Source organism: Erythrolamprus reginae, chromosome 3 (genome assembly GCF_031021105.1).
Source record: "Erythrolamprus reginae isolate rEryReg1 chromosome 3, rEryReg1.hap1, whole genome shotgun sequence".
Taxonomy (NCBI): Eukaryota; Metazoa; Chordata; class Lepidosauria; order Squamata; family Dipsadidae; genus Erythrolamprus; species Erythrolamprus reginae.
The window spans coordinates 61,080,256-61,100,053 of record NC_091952.1 but is presented as its reverse complement, the minus strand read 5'-3'; the positions used below and the strand labels follow the sequence as shown (position 1 = coordinate 61,100,053).

General features: G+C 36.5%; 1 protein-coding gene across 1 annotated transcript in view; it reads left to right on the top strand.

Annotated features, from left to right (window-relative positions):
* CD34 (CD34 molecule) overlaps positions 1-19,798 on the top strand; it is a 41,983-nt gene that overhangs the window by 3,988 nt on the left and 18,197 nt on the right. The window contains exons 2-4 of the mRNA XM_070745589.1: positions 12,795-12,935; positions 16,583-16,815; positions 19,612-19,695. Of these exons, the coding sequence (XP_070601690.1) occupies positions 12,795-12,935; positions 16,583-16,815; positions 19,612-19,695 (458 nt within the window). The remainder of the gene's footprint in view (positions 1-12,794; positions 12,936-16,582; positions 16,816-19,611; positions 19,696-19,798) is intronic.

Here is a 19,798-nt window from a genome sequence, read left to right as displayed (position 1 = left end):
AATAATAATAATTATTCAAATAATATTCAATAGGAATGTTTTAATATAACAAAAAAATCTTCTTAAATGGTAATAATGGTAACCAAAAAGAAAAAGAAAGCTGTGAGCATAGAGTGTTGTATGATAGTATCACAGATACTTGGTGCATATACATATGCGCCAAGACAAATTCCTTGTGTGTCAATCACACTTGGCCAATAAATAATTCTATTCTATTCTATTCAAACAAAACCACCAGTTTTTGAAGATTGAACTAAACTTCATGATACAAATTTGATAGCACTTGATAGCACCAATTGTTATGTTTGGAGCTCTTTGGAATAAGAATATTGCATTCAGAGCAAGTACTATTATATAAATTATTATTATTACTATAATCTGAATCTGAAATCCCCAGAGATTATTTAAATTATTTAAATTTGATTTTAGCACTATTATGTTCATTGTGTTTCAAATATATACAACCTGGAATAGTATAGAACACTTGGAAAAGGATAGACCGTTATAATAGGGATTATTTCTAGTTTAATTCAAATCCTAATGACATTTTGAAATCGAATTACTTGAGCTGAACTGAAATAGAATGTTAAACAATAATATCCTGATATTATATGATCAATTGTGGTGAGAGGTTTTTAAAATTGGTTTCTGATGCTTCTAAAGTCACACAACTCAAATGTTCATAACATATACAATCCATTAAAAAATAAATCATTGATTTTATAGACACTTCAGCTATTGAATTTGAGTAGAATAGATGAACAAGGAGTTGGCTTAACCAGGTGTTGTAATATTTTAAGTTGTCAACTTCTCTCCTCTTCACATTCTCCTCAGTAAAGCCCACACCCATATTCTGTCTGGGGCGATGTGGAAAAAGAAAAAAAAATATCTGGAGGAGGGAATGGGTAGAATTTTATCAGATACTTCCAGAGGGAAGGGGACTCCACCCTTCTGAATTCCTGCCACATGGCTGGAGAAGAGCAAAACTAAAGTTTCATGACTAATGTTGCTCAGAATCTCCAAAGGTGGTACTCATTACAATTATTGGCAGAATAAATCACAATTACAAAAATCTTGGCTTTCCCAATTTTATTTCCCAGGTCTCCAACAAATGAAATCCTGTGTGGATAAAAAAATTAACTTCATTTTTTACCCACATAGCAATGTGATGTTAATTTTGGCAGTCTGAGGCTAAATAAACTAATAAACTAATAAACTAAACTAAACTAAACTAAATAGTCACTTCTATGCGTCACATTTACCTTCAGTCTCAGCTATTCTATTATTAAAATTCTCAGCTACAATCAGTTGATCAAATAAGTTGATCAAATAAGAAGATATACAGCTGAAGAACTATGTAGTTGTAGAATGTAAAGGATTCAGAGGCCATTCTTACATTTAAATATGCAAGCACATTGTCCAAACGACATGAAAATACATACTGAGGATTTCCGTGCTAATAGTTTTATAGCAAATCCAGCCATTGTTGTAGTGATGTATTATTAATAAAGACAGGTTTTAGATTGCTACAGCTAGGGATCAGTAGAATTTTAGATTGCTATATGGAAATCTCACACTGAAATAACTTGTATGTTCTAGACTTGTATATTATAGACAAGTGTTATTGAGCAAAAACCTAAGAACAAAATTTGACAATTGGGACTTCAGACAGACAAACACAGAGATACACAGACACATGTATGTATGTATGTATGTATGTATGTATGTATGTATGCATGTATGCATGTATATATGTATTGAGTAGTCCTAAAAATGAGAATTCCAGGTGTAATTATAGAAGAAATGACAGACATCACGATCTCCGGTACTTTTAAAAAATTATTTCCTAAGGTTTTGTTAGCCCCCGATCACATCTTCAGAGTGTAAAATCACCATTGAAGAGATGCTTGCTTTTATATGTTACTGATCAATTTAGTCATTGCACGCATGATGGGTCCACACCGTTGCCTCCCCCCTGGAATTAGCTTTGTTGTTTTTGCCTTAGTTATGCTGACCGATGGAGGTGTGGCTTCTGTTACCTCCTTCCCTATTGTGTATTTCTTGGGCTTTCTCTTGGGGGGGGGGAGGTGAGCTGTCAGGTATTACTATGAAGGCATTTCCCCCCGGCTCCCTCCCCCTCCTCACTACTGCTCTCCCTCCCAAGTACATTTGTTGCATCCATCACAGTCATTTGTTTGGCCCATGATCTTATTTAAGATTTAAACATTAGTGTGTACTTATTCCACTTTATTCCTAGGAAGATGAACAGCTTGTAATTATTTTATCAAAGATATATCTATCATAGTCAAGTGAAAATGATTCACTAAGGAACAGGTATGGGTGGTTTGAAGAAACATAGACAAAGGGTTCATTTTGCAATACATCATTTTTCTCTTTTATTTGATTTTTCTTAAAATGAAGCTCTAACAAACATATGCAGTTTGATCTAATTCTGTTAAGTTTTCCATTTTTAGAACAAGGGGGGAAAGGCAAATGTACCACACCGCTTCCTCTGCATTTAATACAGCCAGCATCCTCTACAGGTAATACAGATGACTGTTTTGAAGCATTGAGTTTAAAAAGGGCAAGCAAATTTTCAGGTTCTAAAGCTATGTATGAGGAAATCAGTTGTTGTTCAAAAAGCCATGGCAAGTAAAGGCAGATGTAGTGATTGTTCATCTGGTTTGTTTCTTTTCTTCCTTAGAGTTGTTATGCCAGGCTTCACGTTACAAGCCGCCAGTTAAGTCCAAAGTAGAAAGTCAAACACACACGTTTGTAAAGTAAACAAAGTTGGTTTATCAAAAGGAAAATACTGTCCAAAACGCACTTTTAATCAGCCAAAGTGCTCTCCCACACACCACAAGCCTTGAATGCTGTGAAAAACATAAGCAGATAAAAAGCAGCTGTGAAGACATCACAGCCACACACACACACACACTGTCAAGAGTCTTCATGTTTAAACATAACTGTGAATTGTTCCACAAAGTCCTTGTAAATCCTGAAGCCGTTCACAAAAGTCTTTGTAAATTTCTGAAGAAAACCACAAATCTCTTTCTCTCAAAATGGATAAACTCCCATGCCAAGAGGCAACAACGCTGGCAATTTATCAGCAGCCCCATTAGCCTAATTGCCCCAGCCAGTCTGCCTTATTTCCTATAATACTTGCGCAGTTGTTCCTTCCTTGATATCAACCTGCTTCTGCGAACATCCATCAATGCCTCCTCTTCTGAACCTAACAATGCTAATGATGATGATGATGATGATGATGATGATGGTTCACTAATGGGGTAATTAGCTAATGGGCTGCCTGTAATTACCTCCTCCTTTGAGCCTACTTCACTAGAATCTTCCCCTGACACAGACGCTTCGCTGTCGGAAGCTGTTGGCAGTAAAACTGGCCTTTGATAATGTGAGGATTCTCCCACATCAACCCCCACAGTCCTTGGAGCAGGAGCTGGCCCAGAACCAACCACAACAAGAGGAAAGTTTTATAATATAAATAGCTGTTGCAAAGGGTCAAGACAAATGCTGTAGGTGTGGTGATTCTATAGCCACACTAAAAAGGATAGAAGCAAAATGAAATATAGTAGTTAATACACTAGATCAGGGCTGTCAAACTTGTGGCTGCCGGGCCAGATGCGTCACACCCTGACCAAACTCACACGCAGTTTAGCAAAGGGGAGAAAAATCCAGATATGTCATGTGATGCCACCATAACAACGCAAGTTTGACAGTCCTGCATTAAAACCAAAGTTCATAGATTCAAATCCAGCCAAGCAAAGGAATGTTATATCTGAAACTGATACCCTGGTGGAGTGGTTGAGAAACAGACAGAATTACACAGAATGTTTCTGACTATTATGGAATCTCCATTAAATTGAAAACTCTGATTGAGAATGAAGAAGACTTGTGAAGCTTGATGTCTTTTGTCCTTCGTAAGACAAATTCTACAACAGCCAGTGCAGAGATTGGCTGCCCCTGGATAAAGGAAAAAAAACATATGACAGCCAGGATTTTTGATGCTAAAATAAGATTTCTAAGTTGAGACTTGAATGTAAACACAGTAAAATCTTTTGCCTCATACTTCCTTGACTTCCTCTTTAATTGACAAGTTCTTCATTTCCTCAGTAATACCCCTATGGTGTCTTTTGCCCCTTTTAAGGAAAGCAGAGAAAAATCCTTTTTGACATACAGTTTGATGAAGGAAAAACATGTTTTTCACACTCCTTAATTACTCTTCATAAGGTCTTTAAAGGTTAAATGTTGATATAATCACATTTATTAGGGTATGGTTAAGGTTACAGAAAGCATTTTATACTGCTTTTATATTTTTTATAATTAACTCAAGATGGCGAAGATACTTAATACTCTTTATTTTCCTCACAACAACAATCCTGTGAGAAAGAAGACTGCCCAAAGTCAGCCAGCCAACCTTCAAACCTAAAATGGGACAGAACTCAGTTTCCTGGTTTCTAGCCTAGTGCTTAACCACTTCATTTCTGTTTGTAGAAATTTGATATTAAATTAAATTCATCTTGTAGAGTAATTCACATTCTCAAATAATCATTCAACTTTTTGTTTTCAAGGATCCAGAGAATTCTAGCCATTATTTGCAATACAATATAGATTTTTCTAAGTTTTCATTTTGCCATGTGTCTGCATATTTGAATAATGTATACTACGTTGAATTCTGACCACAAAGTTGATTTGTTCTTTCCATGACATCACCCTTCTGAGAAGGTTTACAAAGAACCAAACCTTCAAGAGTTAGCAGATAGTTCATGCTATCCCCTAGAGAACTATTCTTCATGTGTTTTCTCTGGAGCGGAAACATAAACAGAGTAGATGAGCAAGGAGCTGGCAAAGGAGTTGTTCCAAACAGTATTCTCATGGGAGAGAGCATTGCACAGGAAAGGGGGGGGGGGGACCTCTGGAAGAATGGTTGATATCAGAGCAGGGGCCCAGCTTCCTGAAGACCATTCTCTTGATGTCATTTGGGTTTTTTTAGGGAAGTGTGATGGATAGGTGAGACTGAATATGACCCGAAATCAAGATAGATTTCTAATATATTTTTATATTTAGGGTGGCATAATTATAGACTTATCCAATAATGTACTTTCATAATCTTGGTACCATAATATCCTTTTCTGCACTCTACCTGTAAGGTTGTGGATGTAGGGCATATAATCTATTGCCATCTATACTCAGTGATTTAGGCTTTCACTTAGAAGTGAGTCCATGGAACTTGAGTAGATATTCCTTTAGATGAGTAGGCTTAATTTTCCCATTTATTTTGTCCATCAGCTTGGGTGCTGCTAATAGCGGTGAACCGGATTTTTTTGCATGAGTTTATGACTGTTGTGGGTGTGGAAATTCTTGTATTGTGGTTACTGTAATCTATATTCAGGGCTTTCCTGTGGGAGGCACAGGGACAGAATGTTTATTTGAGCATATTATACACAACAGCGAGAGAGCTTTCTACATCTCATCTTAATCTATTGTTCGCCATTGTTTTGTCCATAGCTTTATATAAACCAAAGTGTGTGTGGGAATATGAAGTAATAAAATATCATTAGCATTGTATTTTATCTGATTCATTTTGCTTTCTTGAAAGATATTGATCCATCATTTGAAATACTGAACTATACCCAAACGTGAGGCTCAGTATAATTGCTCCCATCTCCATTGAAAAGGTATTGCTTCACTCAATCTCCTCTGAAATAATAATTGAGCACACCTTTGAAGCATCTGAGCAGTGTATTTTATGCCATAATCACACATAAACTAGATGTGGGATATGTAATTCAAAAGGATCTTCCATAGTTTTTCAAATATTCTTTTAAACTAAAAGGACATCATATATTCTAGTGAATTCAGTTCAGGGGAATTAATGTTTGATGGTCAAATAAATCCCCACAATTATTTTATCCTCATAGAATGAAGATAGATTATGTTTTTCAGGATTTTATTTCAAGTCCCATGTTGTGTCGCAAATGTGATCATATATATAGCAATCCTTCGGGATTGGGTGGCATAGAAGTTAAATGAATGAATGAATGAATGAATATTATGAGACTGGCATTAGTCTCAATGTACATGTTTATATACTGAATGCAACTCTTCTTTTTTCTAGCCTAGCTCTTGGATCTTTTCTGATAAATGTGTTTCCTTTTGGGCATGGTGATGGAAATTGTAGTATGTTTTGTTAACTAAATATACAAGTAGGCCACCTCAATAACAGTGATATTAGGACTTACTTTGTATTTAAGATAAGTATAGAATTTACCTGATATTATTTTAAGTCTCAACCTAAACATTATGTAGAGTTGTGGGTCAAGTCCAGTATACCATTATAACATTGACACCATTATAAACTATGGCATTTGATCATGCATTAATTTGTTGAATCATGATTTTTTTTTAATGTATCTCTTAAGTTTATCCTTCCATGTCACTTGGAAAGGGTTAAATGCAGTAGTACAATTCCTATTTTCTTGGGTGCACAAACTATAAGATTTGACCCAGGGTTTTCATCTGCAGTTTACTAGCAAAAGTAACTCCAATGAGAACTGAAAGATACTGCGGTCCTCTAGGTGAGATGCTCAATGCAGATTTATGATGATCTAGACCCACAAGTATGCTAGCTTACTTCATGGGACAAACTGTCCATTTTCAGAGCCTTACTATCTCTAGATGAAGTCATTGTTTCCTAAAGAAACATGGCAATGATTTTTGGATTAAATCCTCCGTTCAACTAATATTTTTGCTGGAAGAAAGCCTTCTGGGAAAGGATAACTATTTTTTTTTGAGTAAGTTTATTTGTTATTAAACAAATCACCATGTCTTGTATTATTTTAAAGGGTGCAACCAGATAAAATAGTATGAGATCCATGGCTGGATCTCTCTCTTTTTGACAAATACAGCTGTGAGTGAACCTGAGTCAGATTAGAGCACTATTCATCAGAAAAGCTTTAGACTTTTCCTGTGGAGGCCTTTCCCAATTTCACCTTATCCACACAGACAAATAGAAACCTATGTTTCCCAAGACAGAATGGAAACATTTATTCTGTAAACAGAACACAAAAAGGCAATAAGATCCCTTTTTAAGCGTTATGATCCAGCGCTGGGTTGCTTCAAGTTTGGCCTGGTTTGGCCCAGTTCAGTGAACCATTAGTGACCACAGCGGGAGGTTCCACCTATCTGCCCAGGATGCTTCTCCACATGCGCAGAAGTGTTGCATGTGTGCACAAAATAGTAGTGATGGGATTTAGAACCCACTATTGCTATGATCCTAATATAACTAGAGCCCTAGTTCTCAACATGGGGCCCACAGGGGGGCAATTTCATTTTTAATGGGGGAAATTGGAACCTTGTTTAAACCTAGTTAATGGCCTTTTAGGCCTCGTCCGCGTGAGTAGTTCACTTTTTGAATAATAAGAATTATGTCATGGGGGCGGGGATGTCATCAGGGTTTTAGAGATGCTTAGGTGAGGCATGGACAAAAAAAGGTTGGAAACCACTGAACTAGAGGATCCACCACTGATTTTTAAACAATCAAATGAGCTGAGAATTTGGAGCTCTTTCCAACCACCTCAACTTGTGCTTCACAGATGTGTGAACATGCCACTAATGACACCTCTCAATTTCATTGTAATATTGAACCTAAAGCAATGCACTCTTGTTCCCTCTCGTGTGACAGCTTCACCTCAATAATGCTGAATGGGTCAAAATATTCTGCATTTTCACTTCTGTGGCTGAAGCACTGCTACCATTTGTTTGATTTATAGCCATTACCAAGCCTCAGGTAAAACACAGAAGGATCCAGAGCTGGATCCAGAGCTTGGGCTTCCCCCTCTAGAAAAAAATCCTTTTCCAAGATTTTCCTTTTCTTGCCTTAAAAATCGAGCAAGCGTCTATGCCCAGGAGACAAACAAAAATGATCAAATTTATATACACTCCCAATTTATTAAAGCAGAGAGGGGATCAAGAATGTTTAAAGCAATTTAAATTGAAATTTAACCACAACGTTTCCTATTCAAAATTTAGAGGACTTACCTACTTAAATTCATTAGGAACCTTAACCTCGCAGAACAATTCCTTTGATTTCTATAACATATCTAATCATTACTCATTTCCACACTTTTAAAAATGCAGGTTTCTAGTGGGTGGGAAAAAGGGAAATTTAAACTGATCAATCCACCACATGGATAATTTTATATCCTATCTTCAAGGCAATTACTATAGTACTTGTTTATCATAAGGGACAGGAAAATCCTGTGATTTCATGCAGATTTGAGAATGCCTAAACAGATTCTTTGTCTTCAGGTAAGTCTCCCAAACAGAAAGGGAAGTCAGAATCTCCCCCAGTGTACAAGTTTCATTTTATCTGTTTCTTTCTAATTCCTCTTTGTAATAGAGACAGAGCAAGCATTGTTATTGAAAAATGAGAGAAGGATTTTCTATTTTTAATAAGTGATGATTATGTACCATTGGATCACTTTTTTTTACTCCTATCATCCATGTAATTTTTTTTCCATGACAATCTATCCCTAACTTGATCTTCCGGGTCTTCTAATGATACGTTCATCACCACTGTAAAGAAGTTCAACCATCTTGCTACTGGTCATCCTCTTTTCTTTCCTTCCACCTTTCTCAGTATTAGAGCCTTCTCCAGACACCTAGGTCTTTGCATAATGTGTTTAAAGTGGGGTAATTTGAACCTAGTCATTTGAACTCAAAGGAGAATTTTGTTTTGATTTCTTCGATTATTAATTGTTTTGCTTTCTTAGCTGTCCATGGTATTCTTAACAGTCTTCTCAACACTAAAGTTCAAAGGTGTCAATACTCTTTCTACTATGCTTTTTTTCAAAATTTCACTTCCATGGTATGTCACTAGGAAACCCATGGTTTGCATGATTCTTATCTTTATAGACGGAGATAAATAAGGGTTTTTTAATCTTTTCCAAGGCTTTCATGGCTGCTCTACCAAGTGCTAGTTTTTGGCATGTTTTTTGACTCTTTGTCCCTTGATGGTTAATTCTAAAAGGTAAAGGTTAACTACTAATTTTATTCATGTTATATTTTATACTATACACTAGCTTTTATTTTGTTTTAAGTTTAAGCATTTAATGCTAAATCAAATGAAAGCTATAAATCTGTGGGGGGGGGGTGTTTCAGGATGCAAGTACATTATATTAAGAAGATTTGTAATTGCCATAAATTCAGGAGTTTAAATCTAAATCAAGCAGTCAGTGAATGTGTATACAAATGAGCATGCAACTGTCACATGTTTACAATTTGGATACAAATACATGAATGATAGTTCTTTGCAAACTGGAATGTGTATACAAATAGCCTTTCGTGCAGTGAATACAAAATAATGCTTGGCCAGCACTAAGGTGAACTTGCAGCATTAATACACACATCCTGAGCTATGTTATGTGAGACATCAATTATTCTGTTTCAGGCACTTGGCTCTAAACATTTGTTCTAGATTAATTTTAAGATAATCCAGAATTCTTGGCAATGAGAACATATCCTTTTGCACAACAGAATGTTCTTTTAATAAGGCTGATGGAAATAAATATACACCTTGCCCAAACTCTGGAAAATAATTGATTTCTTATTCTGCTTTTAACCTTTTGACCTGTAGAAAAAATACACATGATTAAAATTCCTATAAAACATACTTTCAAGCAATTTTAAAGGAACTTAGTCAGGTATGGCTCATGAAAGAAGCACAAGAAAAGTTGTCTGCTTTCAGAAACAATAATAGTAGCCCATAAATTACATTATGTATCTGCAATACTTTCACAAAAGAGAACAAACAAAGCTGTTGTGGAATGTGGATTATAAAAATAAAGATTTAAAACTTGTTCTGTTGTTATCTGAGTTTCAAGTCTGTATTGACTTTTAAAGAAAAAATATAACCTCAATAGTTTGAAAGTCTGAAATTGTAGCATTTGTTGTTAGAATCAACTACGTATTTTTTTAAAAGGGTTTTGAAAGTTTGAATAAATTTAACCTAAAATGGCAAAATAATTAGGAATAAATATTTTAAGGTATCAGCATTTTATTACTGGAAATATAAATTATATTACTGAAATATGATCTTAAATATTGCTTAAAGCATTACAAAGAATTAGGTGAGAGATAGCTTTCCAGATGTTGATAAACTCCAGCTTCTATGAGTTACTGCCATCAGTTTAAAGGGCTTTAAAGTTGCAATCCAGCACTACTGTGAATAGTTCAGAACTATTGTCCAAACAAAAACAGCATCAATTATTAAACACATCTGTATACAGATGCATGTATTGTGATAAAAAAATCTATTCTAATACAGACCTTTCTTGCAAAAAAAATGAAGAGGGTTATGTATGAGTGTGCCTGCATGTGAATGATAATTCAGTTGCATCTTTATTCTTTATTTCTCTCATTTCCTTTGGGTCCTATTTTTCATTCTATCAGCATTTTTCATTCAATCCTACCTTTAAAGCTTTCCCATCTGGTTTCTGCCGCTATCATCCTCTGAATGACCCTTACCAAAAGTATTTTCACTTTCCCACTTCTCAATCAACTGTCCTCATTCCTCCATCTCTATAAGATCTGTTCAGTCTTTGATATAGTTGATTATTATCTTCTGTTTGATTTTCCATTTGTCCAAATTCTTCAAAGTTGTCTTCATGATTTGGTTCTCAGTTGGGTCTCTTCAAGTCAAGCTCTATCTAATTAAACTTTCACTATTTTTAAGTCTTATTTTCACTATTTTCTGTCTTATTTTTCCCTCTCAGATCTCTGTACTTGGTCTTTTGATATGACCTTTGACCTTTCAGGAGTATATTGTGTGATTGCATTCCAGATGTAACGGAGTCAGAATAAAGAAGTGAGCAAGGATAGAATAAAAACATCTAATTTAATTTAAGTTTAATTATTTACAATTAACATAAATACTACCCCAAGATGAAATAATTCACCTCTTGTTTCATATAAGGAATTGAATGTAAGAAGCACATCTCTATGGCTTGGGAAACCACAAAGAGTCCTGCATTAGCCGTGGTGCTGTAATTTTCAATGCAATACCATATTTCCCCAAGTCATTATTATCAAGGACTGCTTTCATTGTTGCTCTGCTGCCTAGGCAAGAAGCCTCAACAGTCTGCTTGCCCTTTCCTCTCGATCTCCCACTCCTAAATTGTTCAACTGCAATGGGGGGAAATGTACATGTGATTAATTTTCTCGGTTTACCTTTCTACGTGTGTATATTGCATGCTTGTGGCTTTGGAAGTACATGATCTCTCCTGCTGAAATATGGATATATTTGTTCTTTATAGTCTAGCAAGAGAAATATTCTGTAGACTGGAAAATATAGTAGTGCTCCCACTGCAACCCCCACTTTTAAATAATTCTTCCTACTCACTGTATGACACGTAGTTCCACTGCTACAGAAGGAAATGTTTCAAGGTACAGTAGACGTATTTTAGGTTTCCAGGGCTATACTTCAGGGGTACAGGAAGCTGTTTCATGGAATTATAGTTGCTTATCTGCTTTTCTATTCTGTCACATCCCTTCCTGTAAATTTTAATCATCCAAAGAGCTTCTGCTCCACCCTTTTATGTTTTGTATTCTAGAAGAGGCTGGCTGGATTAGATACTCCTCGAACTGCCTCCCTGAATGCCTTCTTATGTTGATTCCCTTCCTGAAATTCACATGTTCCTTTTTTGTTGTTCAGAATAATTTTAAACTAAACCAATATACAAGCAATTGAACAAATAGCCTGTCTTTCCCAGATTGATCTATCTCTCCCCTTCCTGCTTCCCCAATGTTTTTTGTTTATTTTAAATTGTGAATCCCCTTCAGGGATCTGACAAACTTCTTCTTTGTAAATTTCATGTATTGGGATGGAATTCTATCTATATACTACTGTACTGAAATGTTCATTGTCGTACTCTTTAACTGACTGCAACAGAACATCATAAGGCAACCATTTTTTGAATCAAGGTACCTTAAATAGGTTAATTTACAGAATGTGTCAAAAATATGGGATCCATTATTCTGGAAGGATTACAATTGGGAAAGTTGTGGTTGCTTCAATGCTACTGGATGCTGTTGTGCTGATTTGTTTCTGCTACATTCACATAAACCTCCTTTTCAATGTTCCATGACAGTTTCCCAGTAATGGGTAGGGAGGGGGAGACCTCAACCCATTCCACTACCACTCACAAGCTCCCCTAATTTCTCCCTATAAACTTTTCCTGATTTGCACTGCCCCCAAATGCTACCTTGTACATCTCCATGCTCCAGGAAGGGAGGGAGGGAGGAAGGAAGGAAGGAAGGAAGATTGGTTTCTGAAACTCTCTGCCTGTTTCCCACAAGGAAACATAATGGGGATACCAGCAAGAAGTCACAAGTCACTCCCACTCTCACTGCTTTTTTGTCTACAAATAGACATTCTGCTTCTCTGTTTAGGTAAGGAAATATCTCTGAAATGATGACCCAAACAGTCACATGTTATCCAGTAAACAATAATAAACAATGAATCTGCCCCAATTTCTGTTGTGCCAATGTATAAAAGGAAAGTAGACAACATCAATTTGTTGAGGAGTGATGACCATTCTTGCAAATATGAAAGTTTACTCGCATTAAGTAAATTTTCTACCATGAACAATAAAGAAAAGGACTCCATATTTTCTTGTTTCAGCATTTCTACTATGAGCCTCATCAAAGAGTCTTCTACAGCATCAAATTGTACTGAATATCTATAAATATTTTACATTTCTTTCCTTTTTCCTTTTTAGAAAATCCAGTATCTGGTGATGAAAATGTTTCAAGTAGTATTGCTCCAAATACTACCATTGCTGAGAAGTTGACGACAATCATTACTCCAAATTCTGCTTCTAGTATTGCCTCTTTAAGGTCTACTACTACATCACTAAAAGGTAAATTGGCTTCAACATTTCTATGGAACTAGTTTGACTCATTTAATCATTTATGATAAAAATATAACTTCCTCAAAATGTTGCCATTTCTGTTTTCCTATCTTTTCTCAGACTAATTAATAATAATAATTAATAATGTATTCGATTTGTATGCCGCCCCTCTCCGAAGACTCAGGGCAGCTCACAACATAAACAGTGTACAAATCCATTTTTTTAAAAATACAATTGAAAACCCTTATAATAAAATAAAATAACCACACAATCCAAACAAACCATACACCAACCTTGACAATTAGGAGGGTTGTCAATTTCCCCATGCCTGTTGACAAAGATGAGTTTTTAATGTTAATATTCCCACTTGGAAGAAAAAAGAAAATATTGAAATGTAATTTTCATTCAATAATTCTTAGTGCAATTTTCCAATTTTTCAAGAAACTGTTCAATTTTTAAATTCATTTTATCAGGAATAAGATGTAATTAGCGTACTTTAATTCTACCTGTAAACATCAATTTATCACTTCCCTTCCAAATTCAAGGCTATTATTTTAAATCAATTTTAAAGCTCGTACTAAAATACTTTGCTTACTTTGCAAATGTATTGTTAAACATCTGAAAAGTTTGGATCAGATTTTACTGTCATAGATCAGTTCAAAAATAAATTCTAAATTAAGACATACAACTAGTGATGGGCGAACCGAACCCGCACAATTCGGGTCCATACCGAATTTTGTGGTGCTTGGTATGCCGAACACGAACCCAAAATTTTTTGAAACTTCAGGCAAAGTTCGGGGTTGCGTTCGGCATTCGGAGCTTTGACATCACCGGCAGGTTGCTAAGGACACCAAGGTGATCACTTCCTAGATTCCATAGAATCCAGGAAGTGATCACCTTGGCGTCCTTAGCAACCTGCCGGTATATGTGACATCAAAGCTCCGCCCCTGGAATCTCTTGGTGGGATTCCCCGTTCGGGTTCAGTTCGGGTTCGGCTGAATTTTGCGTAAAGTTCATCCGAACTTGCCAAACCCGAACACTGTTGGGTTCGCCCATCACTACATACAACTCCTAAGTAGTGAGTCCTGAAAATAAACATCAGAGTTCACAACTGTGAATCCTAAATGTGAGTAACATTTTTTTAAAAAATAGAATAAAACTAACAATAAGCAATTGCTTTGTCTGAAACAATAGATGCTTAAAACATGATTCTTAGTAAGTTATAGCTAATATTGCAGGTAACAGGACAATATTAATTTAAGTTCAGTAAGATAAAGTTCAACTGATCAAGTGATGGCGAACCTTTTTTCTCTCAGGTGCCGAAAGAGCATGGGCATGCGCTATTTCGCATGCACAAGTGCCCACACTGGGGAGGGTGAAAACAGCTTCTCCCCCCTCCTCTGGAGGCCAAAAATGGCCTGTTTCCCAACTTCTGGTGGTCCCAGTAGGCTCGTGTTTTGCCCTCCCCAGGCTCTAAAGGGTTCCCTGGAGCCAGGGGAGGATAAAAACATCCTGCCCCATCCCCCAGGAGGCTTTCTGGAAGCCAAAAATGCCCTTTCAGAGCTTCTGTGTGAACGTTAAATCAGCTGGCCAGCACACATATGCACGTTGGAGCTGAGCTAGGGCAACAGCTTGTGTGCCAGCAGATATGGCTCCGTGTGCCACCCATGGCACCAGTGCCATAGGTTCGGCCATCACTGGACTAGGATATTAGTCTAAAAATAGGGATAATAGCTCCTGACATGAAATAACATAAAATAGACAATACAATAGTACACAATGCAACATGGCTCAATATCTGTACTGTTCCTATGCCAGAGGGGCATAGTCTTTACTCAAATGGAATGTTCTCATATATCCTCAGTGATAGGTATTAAGATGGCATTAAATCTAGCCAAAGACAAAAGTTCCCTAAATTTAGAGATCAGTATTTCATTTTGTGTTAAGCCACGCCCACAGTGTGGTATTTAAAATTTAAAATTTGGATTAAAAACATACAGTTAAAGCTAATTGATTAAAGAGAGTTAGCTACTACATGAGGGAATCTGAGCTGTAGTTGGTTGCTGTCAGTGATGGGCTCCTATGGGTATGGGTCAGGTACACAGAACCAGTAGAAAAAATTTGAATTTTTTTTCCCTTTCTGGATATTTATTTATTTATTTATTGGATTTGTTTTTCCTATCACAATAAATGAGGTTGAATGTGTATCATTTTAGAAGAGTTCTGTATGTGTATGTGTGTGTGTGTGTGTGTGTACATACACATACAGTTTATACAGTAGATAATGTATATTTTTGTGTGCCTGCGTGTAATATGTAATATAAAGCCCTTCATGGCATCGGACTAGAATATCTCTGAGACCGCCTTCTGCCGCATGAATCCCAGCGACCGGTTAGGTCCCACAGAGTTGGCCTTCTCCGGATCCCGTCGACTAAACAATGTTGTCTGGCGGGACCCAGGGGAAGAGCCTTCTCTGTGGCGGCCCCGACCCTCTGGAACCAACTCCCCCCAGATATCAGAGTTGCCCCCACCCTCCTTGCCTTTCGTAAGCTCCTTAAAACCCACCTCTGTCGTCAGGTATGGGGGAATTGAGACAAATAATGGGTTTTAGATCATTTTAAATATTAGATTTGTTCTCTGTACATTGTTTTATTATTGTAATAATAATTGTAATAATAATGTATGTATGTACACATATAGCAAATATACATAAAATTAAATAGTATATTTTGGATTTTCAGTAATAGTAAATAGATAGGGAAATTGTAATGCTTTGAGGTGAGGAGAGGCCAGGCACCCTAACGCTAACCCAAATCCTTGACATGAGTGATGTCAAGTTGGCCACCTTTAAGCCGGTCACATGACTTTAAGCCAACCCCCCCCGTCACATGACCATCAAGCCACTGTCACTGGGTCACATGGCCATCAAGCCACACCCACAAAATAAGCCACAGTATGGTAGTAAATATTTTTGCAGCCCTTCACTGCTTGCTGTGAGAGTAAAGACAGAGTTTCCTTGTTCCCCTTTTTTTCCCTCTGTGTGCTCTCTGTGATTTACCTCATGATGTTCCTGCTGTGTTGATTTACCTCATGATGCCCCTATTTTCCTATTTTATTTATTGTAAATATATTTATTTATATAAAAATGCTTGTCCATGTTACCATCTCTGACTCCATTTGGACACTGGATGTACAATTCCCTGACATTAAGATATTGTGCTGGTTAGAATGGTTGAGAGAGATTATTCAAAATATATTTAGGCATGGCTGACTGATGCACCTGAAGCTCCAGATCAAAGTGTGCTATTTGAGATCATTAAGTGCACACTTATAGCCCATCAATTTACACAAAAATGTGAAACAGCTGCCATTTCTCTAGATGGTATGGTTCTTCATTCACATCAAGTTTTTTCCAAGAAGCTAAGGTGTTGTAATGTATCAGCATAGCATATATGCAGATCCAAGTAATGTGGCTTTTTGTAATTGACAGGTGAAAAACTTGTATCTTTATCCATATTCTCATCTTTTGTAGAAATTGATCATGTATGTAGAAATTGATTGTGAATTATTATTATTATTATTATTATTATTCTGCCAGATGTCTAGACTTGATTTGACGTTTATATCTACCAATCAATTCCTTTATTTCTTTCCAGAGACATCAAGTAATACTACCAAGCCAGAGATATTTTCCACCAGCACGCTCAGAATAACTTCACCAAATACAACAGCTAAGTCTTTTACTACACAGTGGAATGCAATACTGACTACTAACGAGACAATGACTCAAAATTTAACCTCAACACCGCTTCTAACACATGAACCTACTAAGCCAACAACATTTAATTCTACCATTTTTCTTACTACGACCATGACTGGGAAAAAAAATGTAAGATTGTGAAAATTTAGGATTGTTATGAAAAAGAACTATTAATCTCCTTTATTGGAATCATTGTTGTAAAAAAATGATAGTTGTATTAATCAGTCTCATCAACATGGTAATTTCAGATACCTTTTCAAAGGTGCCTGCCTATATTCCTCAGCTTCCTGGATGATTCTCATAGGTGCTCATTTATTTCTTTGAATCCCACTTAGGCTATTGTTCTTATTCATTTTATTGGGAAAGAAGGTGCAAGAGAATGGATGTGTTTACATAACTTTTTTTCTCAGCAGAGGAAGCTCCAACAGCTGATTGGCAGACTGCCCAGTCCACAAATGTGAAGGGAAGAGGGAACATAAATTTACAACTCCCAGCTGTGGTCTTCTCTAATGTGCTTTCCCACATTCAGATTTTTAATAGCATCTGACATTCAGACGCTATAGTGTTCTACATGACCATTTTACTAGCTACTGTTTTGCCAATATTTTGTGTTCAAAAAATGCAAATTGTCACAAATTCTCATCTTGCTAAATGAAAATGTATCTGAGCACAGGTAAAACTAATTCAATGCAATAAAAATTGCAATTGTATAAACATTTGCCTTGGCCTGAATTTACATTGACTCTGTTCTCAATATTGGAATTGCAAAGCCGAATATTGGCAAGACAAAAGAAATTGATGCTAAAGTAACATATTCCTTAATACTGGCCCTTCTTTCATATATCTGATACGTTTGATTGACTTTGAGGAAATTTACCCATGATTTCAAATGGATAAAATTTAAGTTCAGCAGATGTATTTGGTTTGACATCTCCATTTCAGGTTACCAGTATTGGGTTCCTTACTGGTACAGGCCACTCTGTGAACCGGTAGCAAAAATGGCAATGCACCTGCACCGGTGGGCAGGTGCACGCATTCCGGTGAGATTTTGCTTCTACGCATGTGCCCGCCCGCTTACTGGTCATCCAGAACCGCGTGTACATCGCGCTGGTAGCAGCCGTGAATAGGAACCCCCATCTGCAGGTTACCCTATATTCATCAATGACCTTTTCAGCCTTGTAATGCTATTTGTTTGATGGAAGCATATACGTCTTTGAATTGTGTCTCCTTTCAAAAAATAGCTGAAAGTTTTCTCACATTAGAAATATGAGAATATTTCCTAAGTTGGTGCTTTTTCAGGACAAAGCAGGACTTGCGTTTTTTCCTTTGAAGACTTTTTCCTTCTTATCCAAAAAGCTTCTTCAGCTCTGACAGGGGAGTGGGGAATGGAAGGAAAAACAAGGAAGTCCATTCCCCACTATCCTGTTAGAACTGAAAAAGCTTCTTGGATGAGAAGCGAAATATCTTCAAAGAAAAAACGAGAAAGTCCAGTTGCCTTCTGAAAAGGCACCATTCGGACAACCATGATCTGGATGACTGAGAATGTCTACAGAATTTCCTTAGAGAATTATCTCTTGCATATGTCTGCCAGCCTGAACTTTGTGATTAAGTTCACGGGTATGGCTTTGTAATTAAGTTTACAGGTATGGCTCAGGTATGTGTCCTGATCACATAAGGCAGTAATGGGCTGCTGCCTCCATGGGAGGGGGGCACAGTGGGGGTAGTAAGTTTATGCACTATTTATTGAATATTTAATAGTTATTTTTGTTGTCATTCTTTCTCTAGTATTATCTCTAATTGCTTTTAAAATAGGAAATAATTAAATAGTATGTTTCTAAAAGTATGCTTTTAAAATAGGAAATAATTAAATAGTATGTTTCTACCCATAAACACTTTAATCATTTTAATCATTATCTAGAACTGAACTTTTATAGCAATTAAAGAAAATTGAGCTACTTGCCTAATTTGTTATCAAATTGAACCTTGTAGGTTCAGTACAAAACCTTAAAATGTTACTGTGTTCCTCAACAAATAATGCTGTCTATCATTTGCCCTTTTTGTGGCTATTCAAATAATTTTGACTTGATCAACTAAAAAAGAGTCCGAGCACCTATTTGAAAACTGATCTTGATCGGTAAGCCATTCCCACCCAGTCACATGATCTTTAAGCCACCCCCTAATCACATGATTTTCAAGCCATTCCCATCTGGTCACATGGCTGACAAGCCACACCCACACAATAAGCCATGCCCACAATGTAGTAGTAAAATATTTTCCATCCCTTCACTGACATAAGGTGAACTAGTATTTCAAAAACAGTCTTCTTGAGGGTGGTGTCTCTATTGTAGAATAGCTTTCCCAGAGATTGTGGCCTAACACCTTCCTTTTGGTTATGTTTACAGCAAGTTGTTAGTTTGTCTGCTTAAAACAACTATTTGTTTAAAATCACATGTAAGCATAAAAAGATATTTATAGTCATTTCTGCTATGCTTTGGCATTTACTTTTTCCATGAAAAAAAATTGTGCTTTTTTGTGTCCCATTTTAGTACTGTTGTTTATTCTTTGTTCTTGAATTATTCAGTAAGCACATATCAATAAAGGGGAATATTTATAGCTCAGGGTTGAAATTAGTGATACTTGGTGGTCTCTGAACTTAATTGCTTCCCTGCAGATGTTTCATTACCCAAACTAGGTAACATCATCAGGCTGGTACTGATGGAGTTACATAGTTTGGATGATGAACCATTTGCAACACAAGAACCAAACTGAGAAAGCTTGAAGAACTTTTCAAGCACATATCAATTAATTGCATTAATTCACAGAAATGCATTAATTCACAGAAATGCAATTAGAAAATAAAATAGACAAATAGCACTAGACAAAGAGAAATACAATGATACACTCTTTCATTCTTTCTTTTTCTAGTTCAATATCACATGTATGAAAATCAAGCAGCTGCCTCCTGCCACTGAAGTGGTATGCTTGGAACTCCATGAAGTCCAGGATTGTGTAAGTAGACAGGAAAGAGAAAATGGCAAGGGAGGCATTCATTCCAATGGAGGCTTTGCTTTGCTTTGTTTTAAAATAAAAAGATGAGGGGGGGCGGATTTCT